At 40.9% G+C, this 21,117-nt stretch overlaps 1 protein-coding gene across 1 annotated transcript in view; it reads left to right on the forward strand.

The window, feature by feature from the left end:
• The first annotated feature begins 19,797 nt into the window (after positions 1 to 19,797).
• LOC115199772 (immunoglobulin lambda-1 light chain-like) overlaps positions 19,798 to 21,117 on the forward strand; it is a 29,635-nt gene continuing 28,315 nt past the window's right edge. The window contains exons 1-2 of the mRNA XM_029762189.1: positions 19,798 to 19,962; positions 20,167 to 20,473. Coding sequence (XP_029618049.1) covers positions 19,920 to 19,962; positions 20,167 to 20,473 — 350 coding nt within the window. The 5' untranslated portion in view covers positions 19,798 to 19,919. The remainder of the gene's footprint in view (positions 19,963 to 20,166; positions 20,474 to 21,117) is intronic.

Genomic DNA, 21,117 nt, shown 5'->3' on the forward strand with positions numbered 1-21,117 from the left:
AGTAATATCTAACAAGTAATCTAATTTCCCAACAACTACCTAATACATACAAATCTAAAGGGGTGAATGAGAATATCTACTGTACATATACAGTATCTCACAAAAGTGAGTACACCCCTCACATTTTTGTAAATATTTGAGTATATCTTTTCATGTGACAACACTGAAGAAATGACACTTTGCTACAATGTAAAGTAGTGAGTGTACAGCAGTGTAAATTTGCTGTCCCATCAAAATAACTCAACACACATACATTAATGTCTAAACCGCTGGCAACAAAAGTGAGTACACCCCTAAGTGAAAATGTCCAAATTGGGCCCAAAGTGTCAATATTTTGTGTGGCCACCATCATTTCCCAGCACTGCCTTAACCCTCTTGTGCATGGAGTTCACCAGAGCTTCACAGGTTTCCACTGGAGTCCTCTTCCACTCCTCCATGACGACATCACGGAGCTGGTGGATGTTAGAGACCTTGCACTCCTCCACCTTCCGTTTGAGGAAGCCCCACTGATGCTCATAGGGTTTAGGTCTGGAGACATGCTTGGCCAGTCCATCACCTTTACCCTCAGCTTCTTTAGCAAGACAGTGGTCGTCTTGGAGGTGTGTTTGGGGTCGTTATCATGTTGGAATACTGCTCTGCGGCCCAGTCTCCGAAAGGAGGGGATCATGCTCTGCTTCAGTATGTGACAGTACATGTTGGCATTCATGGTTCCCTCAATGAACTGTAGCTCCCCAGTGCCGGCAGCACTCATGCAGCCCCAGACCATGACACTCCCACCACCATGCTTGACTGTAGGCAAGACACACTTGTCTTTGTACTCCTCACCTCGTTGCCACCACACACGCTTGACACCATCTGAACCAAATAAGTTTATCTTGGTCTCATCAGACCACAGGACATGGTTCCAGTAATCCATGTCCTCAGTCTGCTTGTCTTCAGCAAACTGTTTGCGGGCTTTCTTGTGCATCATCTTTAGAAGAGGCTTCCTTCTGGGACGACAGCCATGCAGACCAATTTGATGCAGCATGCGGCATATGGTCTGAGCACTGACAGGCTGACCCCCACCCCTTCAACCTCTGCAGCAATGCTAGCAGCACTCATATGTCTATTTCCCAAAGACAACCTCTGGATATGACGCTGAGCACGTGCACTCAACTTCTTTGGTCGACCATGGCGATGCCTGTTCTGAGTGGAACCTGTCCTGTTAAACCGCTGTATGGTCTTGGCCACTGTGCTGCAATCTTCTTATAGCCCAGGCCATCTTAATGTAGAGCAACAATTCTTTTTTTCAGATCCTCAGAGAGTTCTTTGCCATGAGGTGCCATGTTGAACTTCCAGTGACCAGTCAGTATGAGGGAGTGTGAGCGCGATGACACCAAATTTAACACACCTGCTCCCCATTCACACCTGAGACCTTGTAACATTAACGAGTCACATGACACCAAGGAGGGAAAATGGCTAATTGGGCCCAATTTGGACATTTTCACTTAGGGGTGTACTCACTTTTGTTGCCAGCGGTTTAGACATTAACCTGTTAGGGCTAGGGGGCAGTATTTACACGGCCGGATAAAAAACGTACCCAATTTAATCTGGTTATTACTACTGCCCAGAAACTAGAATATGCATATAATTATTGGCTTTGGATAGAAAACACCCTAAAGTTTCTAAAACTGTTTGAATGGTGTCTGTGAGTATAACAGAACTCATATGGCAGGCAAAAACCTGAGAAGATTCCAAACAGGAAGCGCTCTCTCTGAGAGCCATCCATGCATGGTTTCTGGTTAGGGTAGCTTTTAATAGTCACAGTGGGTACAACATCTCCAATGCACTTCTTTATAAACTCACTCACCGAGTCATTGTATAGATCGATGTTGTTATCTGAGTTTGAAAGGAACATATCCCAGTCCGCGTGATCAAAACAATCTTGAAGCGTGGATTCCGAATGATCAGACCAGCGTTGAATGGTTCTAGTCACTGGCACATCCTGTTTGAGTTTCTGTCTATAAGAAGGTAGGAGCAAGATGGCGTCATGGTTGGATTTGCCTAAGAGAGGGTGGGGGAGGGCTTTGTATGCATCGTGGAAGTTAGAGTAGCAGTGATCGAGTGTATTACATGCGAGTAGTGCAGTCACTATGACGATAGAATTTAGATAGCCTTGTTCTTGAATTTGCTTTTTTTTCACAGCTACAATAAATGCAGTCTCAGGATGTATGGTTTCCAGTTTACATAGAGTCCAGTGAAGTTCCTTGAGGGCCGTCTTTGTTTTTGCTTGAGGGGGAATGTACACAGCTGTGACCATAACTGACAAGAATTCCTTTGGGAAATAGTAAGGCCGGCATTTGATTGTAAGGAATTCTAGGTCGGGTGAGCAGAAGGACTTGAGTTCCTGTATGTTGTTATGATTACACCATGAGTCGTTAATCATGAAGCATACACCCCCGCCCTTCCTCTTCCCAGAGAGGAGTTTAACTCTGTCGGCGCGAAGCATGGAGAAGCCCGGTGGCTGAACCAATTCCGACAACATATCCCAAGAGAGCCATGTTTCCGTGAAACAGAGAATGTTACAATCTCTGATGTCTCTCTGGAAGACAACCCTTTCTCGAATTTCATCTACCTTTTGGTCAAGACTGGACATTGGTGAGCAGTATACTCGGGAGCAGTGGGCGATGTGCATGTCTACGGAGCCTGACCAGGAGGCCGCTCTGTCTGCCCCTTCTGCGGCGCCGTTGCTTTGGGTCGGCTTCTGGGATTAGGTCCATTGTCCTGGGTGGTGGTCCAAACAGAGGATCCACTTCGGGAAAGTCGTATTCCTGGTCGTAATGTTGGTAAGTTGACGTCGCTCTTATATCCAATAGTTCTTCATGGCTGTATGTAATAAGACTTAAGATTTCCTGGGGTAACAATGTAATAAAAAATACATAATAAAACAAAATACTGCATAGTTTCCTAACAATTCGAAGTGAGGTGACCATCTGATGATGATACCATATCCTCAGAGAGCAGATTTCTCTGTTGGGAGGAAATCTGACTTCAGTGAGATGAAGATCCAGTCAGTTAAAGTGACTACCTACTACTGAGCCTGCTGGGACTTGGGAACGCACTGTGAAAACCTTTTATACACAGCTTGTACAAATACTCTGTGGTTCTCTTTCAGTATGTTAACTTTGGTACAACATATTATGAGGAGTTGCACTCCCTCAACTTTGGTTGAAGGATCTACAGTCCTGCCTGACAATAAAATCTGTGCTTTGTTGGAAGCCCAGCCTTCCACAGGTTATAAGCGTGAGGCTCAGATTCATTCCTTCAATCATTCTGCTCTTCACCTCGGTGTGAACAGGAATGAGCCACCCCACTAAAATAAACAATTGGAAAACGAGACTGCCTTAAGTTGCACCAACTAAACTGTACCATGGTGGTAGAGCGTGCTCACCCACTGGACGTTGTTGGCTGAAGTTTGTGTTTCTTCTCATAAGTTTCTTGATCATGTACAACTAGTTATTCTTCAATTTGCTAGCGCAATCAGTAATATGGCTAAGAAAGCATCCGAAACAACGATGACTAAGCTGGGTTTGGGGTCGAGATTATTCCCCCAGTCATGCGGTTATAGTATTTATCTGAAAGATACTCACGAATTATGTCCAGTTTGTCTCGGTTTGGAACATGCACAGGTGGCCCTCACTACAACCAGTGAGTGTGCACATTGCCACATACTGCGGCCAAACTCTCTGGAAATACGTTTAGCATTCTTTAGGAAGCTGGGAGTTACTGATGGTGACTTACCTTTCCCGGATCCTGGTACCTCGGCTGGGACCGATGTACAGGAAGTGGAGAAAGACTTGGGCCTGTGGTCGGAACAGGTGGAACTTGCATGCCAACAGTGGAATTGTTCGGCTCGGCCCTGAAGGCTATGCAGGTCCGGTACAAGGCCAAAATGAAGCAGAAGTGGACCTGGCTTCAGGCAAACGTTTGCACCTGAACACATTGTTTCAACACCATTGTTTTCAGGTTTCAACAGTGTTGTGTATTCCTCATGTGAATTCAATAAAGCCTGTCACTCCTTCACATTCAGACACAAGGTATCAAGAGTGATGGAGATAAAAAATAAAATAATAACTTTTTCTCCAAGTCCACGAAGGGGCGTCATGCCTCAGATGGCACTTTACGGGAGACTCGCTGTCCTATACAACCAATGGCGGGCATGCGTAGTTTACCCTGGGTAATGCGAACAGTAACAATGATTGGCTGGTGGCAGCAGAGTCAAGGGAACAAGTGGTGTTACCCACATCCAGACTGGTGTCCCATGTTCAATCTGTAGGTTTTATTGTAAACCAGAAAAAGAGCTGTCTAACCCCATTGCAGTCTAATTCCATTCCTCAAGCGGAAATCGCTATTTTCTATCCCCAGAGAGGGTGTCCGGGTTCCAGTTGGGGCGCACAGTACATTTTCACCAGTTCCTGCGGCTACTGGGGATAATGGGTTCTATGATAGTGGTCATTCCCCCAGTTACGCACTTGAATGCATCTTGTCACCTAAACTGGTTGATTCAGGTGTCCCCGACATGCCTTCTGGCACTGGCCCAATGGAGGGATCCCCGGCGACTGTCACAAGGGGTGGAGCATGCTCTGCAAGGGTTACTTAATTCGGGGAGTGTGGACGGTGTCACAGAGTGCCCGGCATATCAATTACCTGGAACTTCTGACGGTGTACAAAGCACTCAGGTGCCTCTTCCCACATTTGATAGGCCGGCATGTGCTAGTCAGATCCGACAACATGACGATGGTGGCATACATCAACAGACAGGGAGAGACTCGGTCCCTCCCCCTCCTCACCTCGGCTCACTCCCTGTTGCTGTGGAGTAGTGCACATTTAATATCACTTTGGGTGGTGCATGTTCCCCGTTGCCTCAACTTGGGTGCGGATCTGCTATCCAGGGGGGGCCCTCTTCCTCAGGAGTGGAGACTACACCCCTGGGCATTGTGTTTAATTGCTATATTGTAATTACTTCGCCACCATGGCCTATTTATTGCCTTAACTCCCTTATCTTACCTCATTTGCACTCACTGTATATATAGACTTTTTGTTTTCTTTTTCTACTGTATTATTGACTGTATGTTTTGTTTTTTCCATGTATAACTCTGTGTTGTTGTATGTGTCAAATTGCTATGCTTTATCTTAGCCAGGTCGCAGTTGCAAGGCCGACGTACATCTTTACGCATTGCGAGAAAACGCGCAGTGTCATTTAGTTTTCTTGATGAGGGACCCGAGTGCGCCTTTGGGAACAGACCCTCTGGTGCACCAGTGGCTTCAGACCATCCTTTATTAGTTTCTGCCAGTGGTTCTGGTTCAGGCCACGTCGAAGAAGGTGTGTTGTGAGGGCATATCATCAATTATTTTGGCTCCCCGTTGGCCGAGGCAGCCTTTCATGAAGCTGTTGCACATGGACAGGTTTGGCACAAGAGGCCGGAGATTTGGTTCCTATGGACCTGGCCCCTGAGAGGGCCAATCTGATGGCTACGAATGTTATTGCTATTATTCAGTCTGCAAGGGCGCCCTCCACGAGAGGGCTATATGCGTATAAGTGACACACTTTTGAGCTCTTGTGCCAAGATAAAGGACCTGAGTTCCTGTATGTTGTTATGATTACACCATGAGTTGTTAATCACGAGGCATACACCCCTGGCCTTCCTTTTCCCAGAGAGAAGTTTAGCTCTGTCGGCTTTGTTCCTTTTCAATGCTCTGTGAGGGACATCCATATAGTCCTACAGGAGCTTTTTGAGCAGGAACACGCATTCTCATTGTTAAAGGTGTACATATGCCAAATTTCGTCAGCCTCCTGAGGTTGAAGAGGTGCTGCTGCGCCTTCTTCACCACACTGTCTGTGTGGGTGGACCATTTCAGTTTGTCCATGATGTGTACGCCGAGGAATTTAAAACGTTCCACCTTCTCCACTACTGTCTCGTCGCTGTGGAAAGGGGGGGTGCTCCCTCTGCTGTTTCCTGAAGTCCACGATCATCTCCTTCGTTTTGTTGACGTTGAGTGTGAGGTTATTTTCCTGACACCACACTCCGATGTACGTGTGTGTGTAGAGTGCATGTGCTAGCGCTTGCGTAGGCTTGTACTTTTGTGTGTATCTTTTGACAGTCCCCGTTGTTCCATAAGGTGCATTTCACTTGTTTTTAAATCTGATTCTACTGCTTGCATTAGTTACCTGTAACGGACCTGTGTGTAGCTGGTGTAGAGAGTCAGGCGCAGGACAGCAGATATGAGTAATCAACATACTTTACTCAAAAAGACAAATTTACAAAGTAACATCACGAGCCCACAAAGACGGACCGAGTACAATAAACAATCACTCACAAACACAACATTGGGAACAGGGGGTTAAATAATAAACAAGTAATTGGTTGAGTGAAGCCAGGTGTGTAAGTGTCACAGGCCGGCTCATAGCCTGTGGCAAAAATGAGGGGACATCGACAACAGGTATAGGCCAATTCAAAAATGTCTTTATTATAAAACAAACCTATTAACTCTAAACAAAGAAAAAGGAATGAGGTGTGGAAATGTCATAATGTAAGGTGTATGGATGTGTGAATATGTGTGTGTGAACATGACTGAGTGGAAACTAAACAAAACAGGATCATACCTGGAGGAGCAGGGAGAGAGGTTAGTGGATCAGTTTTATACCCTGAGCCCAGGTGGCTCCAATCACACCAGCTGCAATCACTAATGACCCTCCTCTCCTGCAGGAGGGACCGCCCCTGCACTGTAGAGGAGGAGACGTGACACCCCCCACCTTAAAATGAGGGTCCCACCCTCAATCCAAATTACGACCCAACATACTCAAAACAATCCAAAATTCCCAAAAAATAACAAAAAAACGGATACCAGTCCCGGCTCCTAGTAGTAGCCCCGTGTCCCCTAGCTGACTGTCCGTCCTCAAACTCAGCAGCCCTGGTACCTGGGGAGCAATTTAAGAGGAAAAAGGCACAGACAGCCCGCAGGGGTCAGCAGAGTGAAAATACAAACTGGGTTAACCTGTTGGGGGTAGGGGGCAGTATTTACACGGCCGGATAAAAAACGTACCCGATTTAATCTGGTTATTACTACTGCCCAGAAACTAGAATATGCATTTAATTATTGGCTTTGGATAGAAAACACCCTAAAGTTTCTAAAACTGTTTGAATGGTGTCTGTGAGTATAACAGAACTCATTTGGCAGGCCAAAACGTGAGAAGATTCTGTACAGGAAGTACCCTGTCTGACCATTTCTTCCCCTTCTTTGTCATCTCTATCTATTACAAGGGATCTCTGCTGTTACATGACACTTCCTACGGCCCCAATGGGCCATCAGAGCCCGGGAAAAACCTGAATGACGTAATTCAAAGCCCTGGCTGAAACACACGAGCGCTTTTGCTAAGTGGTCTATCAGAGGACAAAGGGCTTAGGCGCGGGCACTGGCCTCCCCCGCCTTTCTGTTTTTCCCTCTGTTTACAGACTCGCAGATTCCCGGTCGGAATATTATCGCTTTTCTATGAGATAAATTGCATAAAAATTGATTTTAAACAGCGGTTGACATGCTTCGAAGTACGGTAATGGAATATTTAGAAATTTTTTGTCATATTATGCGCCATGCGCACGACCGTGACTTACCATTCTGATAGTGTCTAGAACTCACGAACAAAACGTCGCTGATGGAACATAACGATGGATTATTTGGGACCAAACCTACATTTGTTATTGAAGTAGAAGTCCTGGGAGTGCATTCTGACGAAGAACAGGAAAGGTAAGACCATTTTTCTTATCGTAAATGTGATTTTGGTGAAGGCTAAACTTGCTGGGTGTCTAAATAGCTAGCCCGTGATGGCTGGGCTATGTACTTAGAATATTGCAAAATGTGCTTCATCCGAAAAGCTATTTTAAAATCGGACATATCGAGTGCATAGAGGAGTTCTGTATCTATAATTCTTAAAATAATTGTTATGCTTTTAGTGAACGTTTATCGTTAGTAATTTAGTAAATTGTTAGTAAATTCCCCGGAAGTTTGCGGGGGGTATGCTAGTTCTGAACGTCACATGCTAATGTAAAAAGCAGTTTTTTGATATAAATATGAACTTGATTGAACAATACATGCATGTATTGTATAACATAATGTCCTAGGTGTGTCATCTGACGAAGATCATCAAAGGTTAGTGCTGCATTTAGCTCTCTTCTGGGTTTTTGTGACATTATATGCTAGCTTGAAAAATGGGTGTCTGATTATTTCTGGCTGGGTACTCTGCTGACATAATCTAATGTTTTGCTTTTTGAAATCGGACAGTGTGGTTAGATTAACGAGAGGCTTGTCTTTAAATAGCTGTAAAATCGTAATATGTTTGAAAAATGGAAGTTTTCGGATTTCTAAGGGATTTGAAAATCGCGCCACAGGATTCAACTGGCTGGTGAGTGGGTGGGACGCAAGTGTCCCGCATAGCCCCAAGAAGTTAAAGCTGGCTTTTTTAACTGACATCACCCGCCACCTGAACACGGTGAATCTCCAGCTCCAAGGGAAAGCTGCAACTCCAGACAAAATGCTGCATGTGGTCACAACATTTCAAAATACAATCACCACACTGTTTATACCTGACAAACAGTTTGTTCATTTCCCAAAACTCAGAGCAGTCACCACATCCAACCCAGACATACTGCAACATTTTAGCTGTGCTGCATTTTTGCGTGTGTTGAAGAGTTGGAGTTTGAGTCAAGATTCAAGGATATCATGGTGTACAAGGAGTTTTTCAAATTCATTAAGAACCTCTCATGTGCCAGTGTCATCTCCGATCCAATCATCACAGACCTCTGTCCTGACCATGCTGGAATAGAGAGTGAGATTGTGGAGATGCAGGCAAATGGCACATTGCAGTTAGATTAGTATTGTGGAGTAAGTACAATTTTATTGATCCATTCTCAGTTTTTTCTAAAACAGCTATTCAACTCTAACTGTTTTAAAGTCACCATTGGCTTCATGGTGAAATCCCTGAGCGGTTTCCTTCCTCTCCGGCAACTGAGTTAGGAAGGACGCCTGTATCTTTGTAGTAACTGGGTGTATTGATACACCATCCAAAGCGTAATTAATAACTTCACCATGCTTAAAGGGATATTCAATGTCATTTTCTTACCCATCTACCAATAGGTGGCCTTCTATGCATTTGAAAACCTCCCTGGTCTTTGTTATTGAATCTGTGTTTGAAATTCACTGCTCAACTGAAGGATCTTACAGATAGCTGCATGTGTGGGCTATAGAGATGAGGTAGTCATGCAAGCGTCCCACCCTAGTCAACAGCCAGTGGAATCGCGTGGCGCGAAATACAAATACCTCAAAAATGCTATAACTTCAATTTCTCAAACATATGACTATTTTACACCATTTTAAAGACAAGACTCTCGTTAATCTAACCACATTGTCCGATTTCAAAAAGTCTTTACAGCGAAAGCAAAACATTAGATTATGTCAGGACAGTACCCAGCCAAAAATAATCACACAGCCATTTTCAAAGCAAGCATATATGTCACAAAACCAAAACCACAGCTAAATGCAGCACTAACCTTTGATGATCTTCATCAGATGACACTCCTAGGACATTATGTTATACAATACATGCATGTTTTGTTCAATCAAGTTCATATTTATATCAAAAACCAGCTTTTTACATTAGCATGTGATGTTCAGAACTAGCATACCCAGCGAAAATCTCCGGTGAATTTACTAAATTACGCATAATAAACGTTCACAAAATACATAACAATTATTTTAAGAATTATAGATACAAAACTCCTTTATGCAATCGCGGTGTCAGATTTTAAAATAGCTTTTCGGCGAAAGCACATTTTGCAATATTCTGAGTACATAGCTCGGCCATCACGGCTAGCTATTTTGACACCCACCAAGTTTGGGACTCACTAAACTCAGAATTACTATTAGAAAAATTGGATTACCTTTGCTGTTCATCGTCAGAATGCACTCCCAGGACTTCTACTTCCAAATAATCCATAGTTATATTCAAATAGCTCCGTTTTGTTTGTGCGTTCAGGTCAATATCCGAAGGGTGACGCGCGAGCGCATTTCGTGACAAAAAATGTCAAAATATTCCATTACCGTACTTAGAAGCATGTCAAACACTGTTTAAAATCAATTTTTATGCTATTTTTCTAATAAAATAGTGATAATATTCTAACCGGGCAACGTTGTATTAATTCAAAGGCTGAAAGAAAAAAATGGAGAATTCTCATGACCGCGCATCTCCAGTGTCACTGTCCCCAGGCTGAACACTCACAAATTCTCCTGCTGTTCTTCACCCAGAGATAGCAGACAACACCTTCCACTTTCTGGCGGCTTTAGAGAGCCAATGGGAGCCTTAGAAAGTGTCACGTTACAGCACAGATGCTGTATTTTCGATAGAGATGCAACAGAAGGACAACAAATTGTCAGACATGGCACTTCCTGTATGGAATCTTCTCAGGTTTTGGCCTGCCATATGAGTTCTGTTATACTCACAGACACCATTCAAACAGCTTTAGAAACTGTAGAGTGTTTCTATCCAAATCTACTAATTATATGCATATTCTCCTTTCTGGGCAAGAGTAGTAACCAGTTTAACTTCTTGAGGCTACCTGGGACGTTAGCGTGCCACCTGTGGCGCACCCTATCAACAGCAGGTGCATTTCAAGAGCGGCAAATTTGAAACCAAATAAATGTACAAATTCAAATTTCTCAAACATACAACTAACTTACAGCCTTTGAAAGATAAACATCTTCTTAATCTAACCACGTTTACCGATTTCAAAAAGGTTTTACGGGGAAAGCATAAAGTTAGGTTATGTTAGGAGAGTACATTGACAATAGCTGTGTGCAATGCATTGTCGATTCAAAGACATGCCTCACCAAAACCATACAATCAGCTAAAATTATGCACTAACCTTTTACAATCTCCATCAGATGACACTCCTAGGACATTTTGTTAGACAATGCATGCATTTTTAGTTCTATCAAGTTCATATTTATATCTAAAAACAGTGTTTTACTATGGCGTTGATGTTCAGGAAATCGTTTCCCTCCAATACCGGCAGTCAAGTCATGACGACAAAATAATTAATTAATATTAGAAAACATTGCTAAAATATTATATTGTCATTCAAAGAATTATAGATTTACATCTCTTGAACGCAATGGACTTGTCAGATTTTAAATTAACCTTACTGGGAGATCACACTTTGCAATAATCTGAGCACTGCGCCAGACAAATACGCATCGCGATACAGACTAACCGCCATGTTGGAGGAATCTAAAATCGAAAATACTATATAAATAATCCATTACCTTTGATTCTCTTCATCAGATGTCACTTCCAAAGAGTCCCAGGTCCATAACGAATGTATTTTTGTTCAAAAAAGCTCATCATTTATGTCGAAAAACCTCCGTGTTGTAGCGCATGATCTAAGCCAGCCGGACTTCACTTCACTTCAAGAACGGAAAAAATATATTTCCGTTCGTTCAAACATGTCAAACGTTGTATCGCATAAATCATTAGGGCCTTTTTTAACCAGAACATGAATAAAATTCAAGGCGGACCATTGGGTTTTCTTTTAAAACGTTTCGGAATGAGAGTACCCACCATCAAATCGCGCGCCAGGGTGAATGATGGACCATCACGTTCCATGGCTCTTATTCGGTCAGATCTCACTGTAGAACACTCAAAACACTTTGTAAAGGCTGGGGACATCTTGTGGAAGCAATAGGAAGTGCCAGAATATAATTCACCCCCTTTGTTTTTCAATGGCATAGGCTCAAAGTCAATTCAACACATCAGGTATCCACTTCCTGTCAGAATCTGTCTCAGGGTTTTGCCTGCCAAATGAGTTCTGTTATACTCACAGACACCATTCAAACAGTTTTTGAAACTTTAGGGTGTTTTCTATCCATATATAATAAGTATATGCATATTGTAGTTACTGGGTAGGTGTAGGAGGCATTTAAAAATGGGCACATCTTTTTTCAAAAAATTCTCAATACTGCCCCCTATACCCTAACAGGTTAAATCGGGTACGTTTTTTATCCAGCTGTGCAAATACTGCCCCCTATAGTGAAGAGGTTAATAAGCTGCGCACGGTGATTTTTCCATTCATAATACATAACAGTGATACAATTTCAGTTAAATGTGTTTAATGCAGCCCTGAATCATTTCATTGAATATATCTATTGTTCCCTGGACGGCAGATAGATGGCAGTACAGCGCAGCTGTTGTACATTTTCCGAAATAGAACTCAAATGAAACAAATGAAACATGTATACAATTAATGGAAATGACACTAACAATTCTGTCAGGTGATAAGCACAAAACAGAATACAACTACCCACAATCCACAATACAAACAAACCCCTAATTATAGGACCTTCAATCAGAAGCTATGAGGAGCCGCTGCTTCCAATTGAAGTTCAAGAACAAAACTGCACATAGAAACAGAGTGACTAGAATAAACATAGAAAATGCCCTAACATAGAACATATACCAAAACTCTAGACCACTCTAATCAAACACCCCTTGTCTATACACATAGACTAACAATCCCCGAAACATATAAACAAAATACCCCCTGCCACGTCCTGACCACACTAACAAATAACACCTTTACAGGTTAGAACGTGACAGTACCCCAGAGCTTCTACGAGGAGCAGGAGTAGGATACACAGGGCCTTGGGTGAGTACTGGAAGTCTCGAACTCACCTCCTGCACAACCCGTCCTGGCTGGATGGCAGTAGTAGCCCTGTACGTTCGGGGTTCTGGTATAGGGCGGACTGGGCTATGCAGGGGCCTGATGGTCGCCGTGCGTAGAGGAGGTGTCCTGTAGCCTGGACTTCGGAGGCGTACTGGTAGCCAGACGTATTGGGCTGGCATCCTCCTTCCAGGCTGGATGCCCACTCTAGCACGGCCTTTGCTTGGGGCTGAGATCACACGCACCGGACTGTGCGTGCGCATGGGCGAGATCTTGCGTACCTCTTCGTACTTCGGTGCTCTACACTCCATGTGCTCCCCATAATAAGCACGAGGTGTTGGCTTCAGGGGCATCCTTTGCCCAGCCACCCACCCCATGTGCCCCCCCAAACATTTTTCTTGGGGCTGCCACTCAGGCTTCCTTGCTAGCCATGTGCCAACGTACTTCTCCCGGTCCTCACCGTTCCTTCGCCACAGACCACCTCCCGCCAGGATTTCCTCCCATGACCACGATTCCCTGTAATCCTGCTGCTTCCTTGGCTGCTCCCTCTTCTGTTGCTTGGTCCGGGTCTGGTGGGTAGTTCAGTAACGCGTGTTGTGTGTGGAGGACCAAGACGCAACAGGGAAGTGTATACTCATCTTCTTTTTAATATTGAAGAAGGAGAAACAAATGAAACACGTATACAATTAACAGAAACAACACTAACAGTTCTGTCAGGTGATAAGCACAAAACAGAATACAACTACCCACAATCCACAGTACAAACAAACCCCTAATTATAGGACCTTCAATCAGAAGCAATGAGGAGCCGCTGCTCCCAATTGAAGGTCAAGAACAAAACTGCACATAGAAACAGAGTCTTGGGGGTATGATATTTGACCTTCTGTAACTTTCTCACTCATCATTCACGATTCATTCAGAATTATCCATAATGACAGCAGTGTTTAGAAACATATTATATTGTTATTTATAGTAAAAGTGCATCTTTCTCTGAGAAATTGTATTAGTATAAAATAATATCATTTTGGACCACACTGATTATTGTACATCACATCCGGTCCGTCGAGCCAGCTGAGGCAAAAGAACCCGTCGAACCCGCCGAGGCATGGGAATCTGACAAACTGGTTGAGGCCTCCCAGGTAGCGCCGGTTCTGACTCCCGGATCTGACAGCACCTCCAAAACAAACAAAAAAACACTCCCTGATGCTTCCCTTTGGTGAGGTGTCATTCTGTAACGAGTGCGCTGAGAGTTGGGAAGCAAGTTCATTGGGTTTTAATAAATAAATGCAACATATTACAAAACACGAACAACGCACAGACATGAAACAATGACACCTGGGGAAGGAACCAAAGGGAGTGACAAATATAGGGCAGGTAATCAAGGAGGTGATGGAGTCCAGGTGAGTGTCATAATGCGCTGATGTGTGTAATGATGGTGACAGGTATGCGCCAAAACGAGCAGCCTGGTGACCTAGAGGCCAGAGAGGGAGCACACGTGACATAAATAAGGCCATAATGGGTGGACCGGTGGCTATTTATATTTCTATGGCAGCAAAAAGATGAATTGTTAGTATAACTTACATTTAAAATATAAAAATTTGCGAGGATATAATTTAAAACCGCAAACACAAAATTAAAAATATAAGCAATGAAAGTAGTGTTTTTCAGATGTAGATGGTGAAAGTTCTAAGGAAGGAGGTGAGAGCATGTACCAGAAGTATGCTACAGTTCTCCATTGTTTAAACAACCATTATTTTCCAACCGTGCGCACACAGTTAGAAGAAACAGTTAGAGGAAAGGAGAGATACAAAGAAGGAAGTGACATGCTGGTGAGCTACACAATCTAGGTCTAGGACACAGACACAGACACAGTTCTATCGATATAATACAATATAATAATATAGCAATGAAGCAAATTATATGAGGAATTTATTAGGAGTTGTTCAGTTTCAATGATGTCTATGGTGCTTCAAATTAAATGTTAGTTTCAAATTCTAATTTGTGCCACATCATGTCTGACAGCTCTTGGCCTATAGTAATACCCTACATAAGCCTTTTTCAAACTGCTCCTCTGGGACCCCCAGCCATTCCATGCATTTTAACTATTCCAGAACTAGGACACCTGATTTAAGTTGTCAACTAGTAATCAAACCCTTAAGTACTTGAATCAGGTGAGCTAGTTCAGATTTAATTTGGCATTACCTGATTTGACATATCTTTGTTTAATGTATAAGGCCAGATTCAAAAGACTTTTCGATAATCCCAAGGTCCTAAAATAGAAAATAAAATAGTGTGATGGTCCATGTTATCACTATTTTAAAACAAATATGTGTTAATAGGGCAATTAATATAGTACAGAAAATGCATGTATTTAGTGGAATGCACTGTACTTTGGAATTGTAAAGGTCTGCCACATCTCTCCTTTGAAAGATAACCAACGGAGATTGGATTATGATATCATATTCTATAATAATTTCAACACCAAGCCCCATAGTCTTGTGCTGTGAGTCTGACAACAATTGTAGGCATGCTATTATTTTATATTACTGAAATGTACAATGCGTATTCAAAACATTATGAACACATGTTCTTTCCATTACATGGTAAACCCAGGTAAGTTATGTTCCCTTACTGATGCCACTTGATAATTCCACTTCAAATAGTGTAGATGAAGGGGAGGAGACAGGTTAAAGAAGGATTTTTAAGCCTTGAGACAATTGAGACATGGATTGTGTCTGTGTGCCATTCAGAGGGTGAGTACCTTTGAACGGGGTATGGTAGTAGGAAGGTGTTCCTAATGTTTGGTATACTCAGTGTATATTTTTTTTGTGTTTTGTCGCAAACTGTCATAAAAATAATGCTTCCGGCTACTATTCAATCAAAGCCACATTAACATTATCCCACACTTGTTTAGCCACTATTGTTAAAAATCCAATCTAACAAAATACATTTTCTGCAATATTTCCCATCTGTCTGTCTGGAATGCGCGTTTGTCTATCACTCTGCATGTAGTGATGCTAATGATAACTGGCTTGTGGGTAGACAGAAATACTTTCCAGAAAAACCTTCTCAATTAAATGTTAACTGAAAAGTAGTCTTACCTGACATAACTATAGCATGATTGCGTGGCGATTGTTTTGCAAACTTGTGCTGCAGCAGTAGGCCTACAGTATCAACATACAACATCGCTAGACAGACACTTTCCTCTCTTGCAGTTAAAGGGGAATTACACCCCCAAAACCTTTTTTTTTACCTCAACATTTTTATCCTGATGTGATTTAAGCATAGAGATGGAGTCAGAACATCATTGTTTGTTGTTAATCTATGAATTATTGTAATATTAAATACAATTTTAAAAATGTGACATCCGCCCAGAAAAAGTGAATTCAGAAATGTTTTATGGGGGCCGCTTAGTTGTTAATTAACCATTCATTAGCAGGTATATTGACACAACACATATCTTGTACACCAAGAACCCGGGGAAGAGTTGCATGGAATAAGTAAAGAGAGGAATGTGCCTATTTTAAAAGCTGGGATGACCAGCGATGTTCTCTTTATAAGTGTGTGAATTAGACAATTTTCCTGTCCTGCTAAGCATTCAAAATTAACTTTTGGGTGTCAGGGAAAATGTATGGAATAAAAAGTACATTATTTTCTTTAGGAATGTAGTGAAGTAAAAGCAAAAGATGTAAAAAATATAAATAGTAAAGTGAAGTACAGATACCCCCAAAACTGACTTAAGTAGTACTTTAAAGTATTTTTACTTAGGTACTGCTTAACACAGCCTATGTAGTAGCAAATTTCTCAAAATAACCATATCCTTTCAAACGGGAATGGGTTTAATAATCACTGCCTTTGTGAAAGAAAAGTTACAACCGTGCTGTTTTATATGAGCAAACTGTCACCATAATTGAAAATAAATTATACTTAACCCCCCCGCCCTTACTATAAGATCATCAATTGTTTTTTGTGAAAATTGTATTTTATTGAATCACTTCAGAAGCGGAACTTAAAATCATAACATCCCCTATTCTCTATTTTCAACCTGTTGGCTTGAATCTGCAAGTTCCGACGCAGGTGTTGAGCTTAGACTCAATAGTGGTGGGAAAATGTGGTTACTATCTTTCTTTGTTGTTGTTTTTTCCAATGAAAGGTGAAACAGTAGTTACTGGAAACAAAATATAGCTGCATAACCTGCATGCACAGATAGTGTGATAAGTTGTTGGTTATTCAAAGCTGTTGGATGTTTAATTTTTTCTGGGTCAATTTCCAAATTTTAGTCATTAAGCAGACTCTCTTATCTAGTGCTCAAGGGCACATCCCACATACGTTTCTTCTAGTCAGCTCAGGGATTCGAATCAGTGACATTTCTGTTACTGGCCCATAACCGCAATGCTATGTGCCGCTATTCGGGTCTTGCCATCAAATTCGAGAATATGAGAGTGATCAGCGATCCTCAGACAAGACGATTCCATAGTGGTAGCTTATTGTTCTTGAATATGTAGAATTGTAGGTCTGTGGCAAAACAACTTCTTCATGCTTCTGTTTATGTGTACTTTTACCTTGAAACAATCAAAATAAATTAAATCAGGGTTGGAGTTTTGAATTTATTTTACCAGGAAAGTAATAGGGTTATCAAGAGAAGTAGCAAATACAGTAGATGCTAAGTACGTTTCCACGTTATTGTTATTTTAGTACCCATTCTGTGATGTAAAGTGTTACCGAAATGTCTTAAGATACTTTTTTTCTCTACACTTACCATAGAAGGCCCTTTAACAAAATAGTGCAAATGTTAGGCTACATTTTATTTAAATCTAATGGAAAACCAAAACTAACACACACATACATATATATATATATATATATATATAAGTGAAAATTATAGAATTTTATATATATATAAAATTCTATAATTTTCACTTTCATCCAAAAAAATGAAATACCAAGAAGAATAAAACCACCTTGAAAAATAACCTGGTGCCTTGAATGGTGAACCTTATTAATTTACTCTATTGAAAAATTAAGAGAATCTCTTTATTGGGTTTTCAATATAAAACAATAAGGCTGTGATTCAATCTGATTAACTTTGTCGGCTACAGTATTGACAGTCTGTTAGATACATGCAGCAGGATGTTTTTGTCACACATGAACACTTGCTAAAATGGACAATGGTTGTGGCATTTATGATGTTTGACAGATATACATTTCCAGTAAAGTAGGCAACCTAATCTATTCTCCAACATGACTGTCTTGGTATATTTTTCCAACATCTTAGAATTATTGATTGTTGTGTAAACATGTTCTGACATTCTACAATTCAACCTCTGATGCTAGTTCACAAAGCAGAGCAGTGTGCTAATATTTGTATTAGCCTTGTTAATGTCAAAGACGGATATTTGACATAGGTGTGTAATTCTTTGCTCAGAGCACCACATCATTCCTTATAACGTTGGTGAACTATTCTGCTCTACGAAAGCAAAATGCAGTAACTACAATTTGGTTAAAAAAATTGTTAAGAATGAAATCAGGCTTTGTAGTATCTGTTTTATATTCTGACTAAGTGTCCTTGTTCAATTATGTTCTGTTTCATAGAAAATGAAGTGTAACATTTGCAGTAACTACAAAATCCAATGATTTTTTTGTTGAAGTTACTGCACTTTGGCTTTGTTTCACATTTTAACTACAGTTACCTGCTCTGCCATACAAAGGCATAGAGCAGTAAGTACGCAAACAGTGAAACAGAGAAACATGGCTTGAAAATGTATTTGCTGTCCAGCCAAATATGCTGTAGGTAGGTAAATGATAATGCACTGATGTATTATCTTATGATGAAGTACTTTTTTATGTATATCAAGCATGACCATATCAAGCATGATTTTATCTATGATCCCTAAGCCAAATAAATGACCATACAAAGTCAAATAGAAAAACCACAAGAAAGTTGGATAAACACATTCATATTGTAGATACTCACAAAGTCAAACATTTGTTTTATGTATAAACATTTATAAACATGTCATGAAATAGTTCTTATCTTATGGTGAAACAATGCTTCTAGGTAAGTACAATATAACATTCAAAACATAACTACATAAAATCATTAAATATAGAATATAGTTAGAACTCTCAATCTGTTTCCATCAAACAGAAAAACAACAAAAAAGTTTGATGAAAAACATTTAGATTGTAGATACTGCACTTTGTATTACCCGTATAGTTGTTTAAGGTCATGCAAAGGCAGACTGCAGTGTCTGCGTTTTAGGGGTCATAGGAGGTTAAATCCGTGGTCATGGTTGATATGCATAAAAATTACTTCATAATTTGATGATACATCCCTGCATTATCACTTATCTACCTTCAACATATTTGGCTGGCTATCAAATAAAACTTTAAAGGCATTTTTTTTCAGTTTCACAGTTGGGGTAGTTAATGCATTTTGCCTTTGTAGGGCAGTATAAACCTTAACTGGTATATGAAAATGCTATAAATTAATAGTAACAGAACATCAGTGATAGCAGATTGTTGAGTCAAAATCAATGGTCCCCATTTATAAGACTGAAAAGATATAGCCTTTAGTTTGTTATGTGAACCATTTCACTATTTAACTTGATTTCTCAACATGATTCAAAGGCATATGTTTTAACACCATCTTGTGGAGAAAGAAACAAGGGAGCAATGTCAGTATTAAAGGAGTAATCTGGGATTGGTACATCGAGGTCTACATCAAAAGTATTTTTTTGATAGGAGGACCTTGAACAAGGATACATCAATAATTAATCACTTAGCTGAGTAGTATTGATAAATCTTTATTTTTTAGACAGTGAATGGGTGTGTCCCGATAGTATCCCGATAGTGTCCCGAAGTGTTTATTACTTCCCACAAGCATTAGATAGGTGGAGGCATGGGCTAGTGCCATTTCCACCATGTTTCTTTCAAATCAGTGAAGGGAAGTGAACAAGTGCACACTTTAGGAGGAAGGAGAGATAAGTAGATAATATAATTGGAACATACTGTAGCCCTTGTCAACGACCGCAGCAAGTGACATCAGATTGGAGGAGCCGTTAGAAACCACAAGGCCCAAGTGATGGTGTTTCACTCATATCTTTATCTCTGCTCCAACTGAATACAAGTATCTTCAGGTTCAATAGAGGACACATCATAATCATCATAGAAATGTCTTTAGGCTCTGTTGTCATTCTTTACTCACTATATTTAAGTAAGTGTCTGTCCATCACTTACAGTAGTTTTTTCCCTACAATTCAACCTGGTCAAGGAGCAACTGGAAATGACTAGAAGGAAATAGTTTCTGTCAGAATTTAAGTCTATGATTGATGCAAATACAGTGGACACGTAATTGCTTTTAAGTTTTGCTAATGTATTTTTGTCTCAGTGTGTTGATGTTGTCATTTTGTCATTGCAGTGTCAGTGGCAGGGCAGAAATTGGACCAGGAGATTTCATGGACTAGGAAAAAAGGAGAGGTTGTCTCCTTCAGCTGCAAATACAATGATCAGTGTGGAACGTATGTCTTCTGGTACCAGAAGAAAGAGGGCGAACCTTTTACCTTGATTCTCGACATCCGAAAGGATAACTGCGCTGTCGATGCATCTTACAACCATCCTCAAAAAGATGATTTCTCATCCGTGAGAAATAACAGATGTGATCTGAAAATCCAGTCAGTTAAAGTGTCCCATTCTGCCACCTACTACTGTGCCTGCTATTGGTCTGGGAACCCACAGTGAGAACTCATCCTCACACCCTGTACAAAAACTCTGTGGTTTTAATCAAGCTCTGAATTAATGGAAGAGAAAAAAAAGTTATTTTTGCACTGCACGGAGTGACATAATCAGAGGAACTGTTTGAAATGACACTCCCAGCTGGTGTTTCACCTCTCATCTTCATAATCGACTGCATGATACAAACCATACTTTATTAAAGTTCTGTGAAACCAATTACATTTTCAGTGATCATTTATCTTTCATAATCATATTGTTCAATGTTATCATTTTATATAGCTTTTGATTTTCTCAATTCATATTCACTGAACATGGAATGTGGTATAACAACATTCTACATTTTTTTGGTCAATAGATATAGACATTTCGGATTGTTCTTATTTTCCTCAATCGAGGGATCTTTGAAACTGCACGGTACTGTCTTTCCAAGCTAGTCGGAAGACTTCCAGTTTGGTGTGGCGCCATTTCAGTTCCAATTTTCTGGAAGCTTGCTTCAGAGCTCGGGTATTTTCTGTATACCAGGGAGCTAGTTTCTTATGACAAATATTTTTAGTTTTTAGGGGTGCAACTGCATCTAGGGTATTGCGCAAGGTTAAATTGAGTTCCTCAGTTAGGTGGTTAACTGATTTTTGAATGG

This window comes from Salmo trutta, chromosome 9, assembly GCF_901001165.1.
Source record: "Salmo trutta chromosome 9, fSalTru1.1, whole genome shotgun sequence".
NCBI classification, from domain to species: Eukaryota; Metazoa; Chordata; class Actinopteri; order Salmoniformes; family Salmonidae; genus Salmo; species Salmo trutta.